The sequence below is a fragment of the Hippocampus bargibanti genome, linkage group LG03, assembly GCF_051943395.1.
Source record: "Hippocampus bargibanti isolate YZ-2025 linkage group LG03, ASM5194339v1, whole genome shotgun sequence".
Lineage (NCBI taxonomy): Eukaryota > Metazoa > Chordata > Actinopteri > Syngnathiformes > Syngnathidae > Hippocampus > Hippocampus bargibanti.
This window is the reverse complement of record NC_142736.1, coordinates 4,168,554-4,174,553: the sequence shown is the minus strand read 5'-3', so window position 1 is coordinate 4,174,553 and position 6,000 is coordinate 4,168,554. Positions and strand designations below refer to the sequence as shown.

The 6,000-nt window shown below is 42.2% G+C and overlaps 1 protein-coding gene across 1 annotated transcript in view; it reads left to right on the top strand.

The window, feature by feature from the left end:
* The first annotated feature begins 1,532 nt into the window (after nt 1-1,532).
* The window catches only part of LOC148899998 (neural-cadherin), a 297,995-nt gene continuing 293,527 nt past the window's right edge, over nt 1,533-6,000 (top strand). The window contains 1 exon segment of the mRNA XM_088991547.1: nt 1,533-2,871. Coding sequence (XP_088847673.1) covers nt 1,860-2,871 — 1,012 coding nt within the window. The 5' untranslated portion in view covers nt 1,533-1,859.

Below are 6,000 nucleotides of genomic sequence, written 5' to 3'. Positions count from 1 at the left end.
TTTGTTATTTGTAATTTATTTGATGTCATTTATATATTATATATATATATATATATATATATATATATATAATGTTTTGATTGTATGTATTTATATTTTTTATTTAATTTATTTTTTTTTATTTGTGTTTGTATTTTTAGTTGTATTTGTATTTGTATTTTTATTTCTATTTTATTTCATTTCAGTTTGTTATTTGTATTTGTAATTTATTTTATGTTATTTGTATTTGTATTTTATTTATATTTTGTTATAAAATTTATTTTTATGTAATTTTATTTATTTGTATTTTTATTTCTATTCCATTTCATATCAATTTGTTATTTATATTTGTAATTTATTTTATGTTATTTGTATTTGTATTATCTTTTTATTTATATTTTATTTATATCTCTTAATCTAATTACATTATTTATTTCAATTTATTTTGTTTGTAACTTTATTTGTATTTGTATTTCTATTTTATTTCATTTCAGTTTGTTATTTATAATTGTAATTTATTTTATGTTTTGTTTATGTTACATTTTTTTAATTTAATTAAATGTATTTTTCATTTTATTTGTTAGTATTTGTATTTTTAGTTGTATTTGTATTTTTATTACTATTTTATTTCATTTCAGTTTGTTGTTTATCATTGTAATTTATGTTTTTTTGTATTTTTATTATATTTTTATTTGTATTTTATTTATATTTTTAATTAAATTAAATTTATTTTTATTTTATTTATTTGTATTTGTGTTTTTAGTTGTACTGTATTTGTATTTTTATTTATTTTATTTCATTTCAGTTTGTTATTTGTATTTGTAATTTATTTTATGGTATTTGTATTTTTATTATATTTGTATTTTTATATTATTTATATTTTTTTATGTAATTTATTTTTTTTCATTTGTATTTGTATTTTTAGTTGTATTTGTATATCTAATTGTATTTTTATTTCTTTTCTTTCATTTCAGTTTGTTATTTGTATTTCTAATTTATTTCATGTAAGGTGAAAAGTGTGTCTTCCAAATATTAATTTCCCATAGGAAACCATTAAAATGAGAATAATCCGTTCCCATGTGACCATAAAACACAATTTTCTACTAAATAAGCCTTAAAACTACACATAATAAAATTTTAAAAAACAAATATTTTATAAATAATCTAATTTCCAAATAATCCGAAAATTCCAAATATGCCAAATATTTAAAAAATCTGCAAAAAAAAACTTTTTTCCATTCACTGTAACATTTCCACCCCTTCCCGCAATCACTCCCGAGCAAGTCTCATTTTTCTTCACTCCACACGCGCACGCGCGCGCTCGCCAGGCAGCAGCGGCCAGAGGCACTTTAGCGAATCGATTTGTGAATTATTTTAATCCACTCAAGTGACGTGTTATTGGGGGATAAGAGTGATGTGATGTGCGCGCGGGGCCGCGCATTGATCCGCGTGACAAGGGGCGCGACCCCCCCACCCCCTTCCCGTGACCCACCCACGCGAATTCAAAAATGAACACAGGTGCGACAAACATGTCAACGTGTCACCTGTGGGGCTTGAAGACGTCATTCGTGCGCGCGCCCACGCCCACGCGTCGTAAGAAACACCCTCCTCCACCCCCTTCCGCCCTCGGGGGCGCGCGAGAGAGCGCGTGGAAGCGAAAGAAGACGAGCAAGCAGGAGGCGGACGGACGCAAAGTTCTGAGCAGCACGGAAAAGCTTCCTGGAACGCGGCGTCTCTCCGTTCGCTATTTTGCTTCCATTTGGACGTCGGAAGAGGGGGCGTGGCGGCGGCGGCGTGGGGGGTCCCCACGAGGGGGTGCGACAAGTGCACCCATGGGTGCCTCAACCGATTTGGCGCTCCGCCGGTGAAAGAAGCTCGTCATGATTCGACTGAGCCTTTTGCCTCTTTTGCTGTCGTGCGCGCTCGCCAACCGGACTTCGGAGCCGCCGGTTCCGGTTCCGGTGCCTTTCTTCCACGGCCACGTGTTCGAGAACGCCTCGCCGGGATCGCGGGTCAACGGGCTGAGCGTGCCGCTGCGGCGGCTGAACGCGCAGCAGCCGTGCGGCGACGACGACGGGGGCGGCTCGGAGCTCGCCCCCAGCTGGAGGCTCCTGGGCGACGGCGGCGAGAAGTTCCGCACCCTGGCGCACCACAACCGGGGTCACATCCTGCTGAGGACCCGCGGCGTCCTGGACCGCGAGGAGCGGGCCGAGTACCGGCTGGGGGTCGGCGCGTGTTGCGGAGATCCGTGCGCCGAGGTGGCCTCGCTCCGAGTGGACGTGCTGGACATCAACGACCACCGGCCGACGTTCGGGGGCGACCGCGTCAGGCTCAGCTTGGACGACGCCACCCCGCTGCGCGCGGTGGTCTACACGCTGACGGCGCGGGACGAGGACAGCGGCAAGAACGCGGAGCTCTTCTACTTCGCGGTACCCCGCGACGGCGCCTTTTACGTGGTGCCCAAAAGCGGCGACGTCCTCCTGGTAGACTCCATCTTGGGCCGGGACGGGCCCGTTAACTTCGCCGTGTTCGCCCGGGACCGAGGCTGGCCGCCCCGCACCAGCGACGCCGTCGGCGTGGAAGTCAGCCCGCGCCGGTGGTTCCGCGGCGGTCCCCAGAACACCCCCGGCCGGACGCCCAGATCCCCCCGGGACGCCGACGCCGCCCCGCTTTGCGTGAACGTCTCCGAGGACGCCGGCATCGGCTCGGTGGTGATGAACTTGAGCCCGGCGCGCTTCCGGTCGGCCGCCTTCGAGTTGGCCGAGCCCGACGACGCGGAGAGTTCGCCGGTCAGCGTCGTGAGGGACACCGGCGAGATCGTCATCACGCGCCGGCTGGACCGAGAGACCGAGCCGCTGGTGGAGATCGCCGTTCGGGTGCAAGACAAACGAGGTGAGGAACCGAGTTCGGGTGTCGCGATGGGGCGCGTGCTTCGTGTGGGTTGCGTGTGCGCGCTTCGAACCCCCCCATGCCCCCCTCCTCCTTTCCAAAATCGCTTTTACACTTGACACATGAACACGAACGTCTATTTCCTTTGAACACCAGCACATATTTCAAAATATCTAATCTATATGACCATTTTGGGGAACGTTTTTTGGCTTGCAGGAAGTGATTGTGAAGGGCTGGAAATGTTCTAGTGGAATGGAAAAAAAAAACAGCGATTTTTTTTGGGCTTTTTTTTTGTAATTTGGAATACAGTATTTGGCCTTTTGTGATTATTTGGAAATACGTCTGTGTAAACTCTCAGTCGTCCAGGAGTGGTCCATCGATGAGAAGCTGTCATCTGTAATTCTTTGAAGGCGTCGGGCGTTTCGCTTCTTATCCAAGAGGCTTCGTCAGCAAACTATTTTTTTTGCTGGTAGTTTGGCCATATATATATCCCTACTGTGCCAGACTCTGCTATGATTGGTCCCTGCTCTCGAGTTGGGTGGGGGCAGAGAACTATTCCCTGAGGCTACACTGATTACTTCTATTGTCCTGCCTGATTGCCCCATTTGCCCTGGTATCACCTCATCAGCATAACTAAGCCTATGTCGATTTAGAGGAGGGTTTTGCTGTTTTATGAATTTGAATATTTTTGATATACATTTAGGAGTTTTATTTTCATTTTTATGTAAAGTGTATTATTATGGATGCATTTTTATTTGAAATTTTTGAAAATATTTATTTATGGATGTATTTTATTATTTATTCATTTTATTACATGTTGTTGCTCTGAAGAACATCTGGAACCAGATCTATTTTTTCCTCATCTGATCTATAATCTAGAATATCCCATTTGTACCTTTTTCCCAGTCCAAAAACAAATGCAATCCCGTTTAGAATGATCTTCTCGGATATTTATTCATGGTATGCAAAAATGCTCATCAATGATCATAAATGATCACATTTTTGAATATTAATTAGAATCGTGACGTCAGCTAGCAGACTTCCGATTTTAGATTAATTTTTAATTAAATTAAAACAAGCCCACAATTTGAGTGTTTCTTTAACGCACTGATAGTCCTCAAACGTCTTAATTTTCTTAAAAAACAAACAAAAAATGGTTGTGAAATTAGTTATCCGGACCTCACAAACCCATTGAAACAAGAATATGTGTATGTTTATTTGTATGACTAGTCTTGTGAGGACCACTAACATTTTATACCATACGTAGTGAGGACATTTTTGACAAGTGAGGACCTTCTGGCCGGTCCTCACAAGTTTTTCATTCTAAAGGTTTCTAGAGGGTCTATATATCCATTTGTTAAAGTTTCGAGAGGTCCTCACAAATTCACCTAAAATAATTTTTGGGTGTGTATTTTCATTTCATTTGGATACACACACTTTTTAATCAAATAATGTGTGTGTGTGTGTGTGTGTGTGTGTGTGTGTGTGTGTGTGTGTGTGTGTGTGTGTGTGTGTGTGTGTGTGTGTGTGTGTGTGTGTGTGTGTGTGTGTGTGGTTAATGAGAGGAAAAAGTTCATCCCACAAAAAGTCAAACGATATTTTAACCAAATTCACTACAGGGTTGAGGACTTTGAATGTGCCCATTCAGAAACCCCACTGCTGCTGTCCACTTTTCATTTCTTTGTTTTGAAAGAAGTTGAAGTGGGAAATGGGGTGACATTTAGTCTTCAAATGTAACACGAGTTATTCTCGAAACTTATCAGCAACGGTGGTCCTCACTCCTTATCCGGTCCTCACAAACCCATTGAAACAGGAGTGTGTGTGTGTGTATTTTTATGACTAGTCTTAAGAGGACCACTAACATTTTATCCTCACTCCTTATCTGGAGTTATCCGGACCTCACAAACCCATTGAAACAAGAATATGCATGTGTGTGTATTTGTATGTCTAGTTTTGTGAGGACCACTAACATTTTATACCATACGTAGTGCGGACGTTTTGGACAAGTGAGGACTTTTTGGCCGGTCCTCAAAAGTTATTCATTCTAAAGGCTTCTAGAGGGTCTATATATGCATCTGTTTCCGAGAGGTCCTCACAAACTCACCTAAAATATTTTTTTTCAGTTTCAAGTCCACTTTTCATTTCTTTGTTTTGAAAGAAGTTGAAGTGGGAAATTGGGTGACATTTAGTCTTCAAATGTAACACTAGTTCCTCTCGAAACTTATCAGCAACGGTGGTCCTGGCTCCTTATCCGGTCCTCACAAACCCTTTGAAACAGGAGTGTGTGTGTGTGTGTGTGTGTGTGTGTGTGTGTGTGTGTGTGTGTGTGTGTGTGTGTGTGTGTGTGTGTGTGTGTGTGTGTGTGTGTGTGTGTATCGGCTGCCATTGAGCATTCATCTTTCTTCTCATGCTTGGAGTCATTGTTTTCCTCTACCGGAGAGATTGCCGCTTTTGCTATTTAGTTTTAGCTATGACCATGAGGTAGCAATTAAACGGTAGTTGATTATTTGCTCATGAAAGTTGTGCTAGCCCCGCCCCTCATCCCTCCCCCTTTCACTTCTGAAATTGTCACGTTTGGGATGGCGACCAACAGGTGGCACCGTAGGGTTTCCGACACCTCCGGAGAAGTTGCGTCCATAATTTGTAAAATGGCTTCAAATGACTTCTACTGAGCGTAGTTGACAAAGATTCCAGCATGTCGCTATATTTTACCTTTTAAGACTCGCGCTGAATATTCCGGAAGTCTTGTTTTCGAGTTGATGACGATGTCTGACGTGACGTCACGTCTGGAACGCCCCTGACTGAGAAAGCGACACACAATGCATTTTGGGTACTTTTTTTAGTCTGAAAACACCGGGTTGATGGCAAAATTAGAAGGAAAACACATAAATAACGCGATGGTGAATCGTGTGTTGCACCAAGACTACTATTTGATACTAGCTGACACAAATTCCCAGCAGACAAATCAGCCCATTTCCAACGGAGCTTGTGCGCCATCTTGTGCATTTTCTGGGCGCTACATTGGAGGCCAGACAACTCAAAATGATACGGAAGGACTTCTTTAATGGATTGCAAACATTTATGCTTTCCTCTTCAGAACTATTTCAATCATATTCATAACTGGATGAGTAA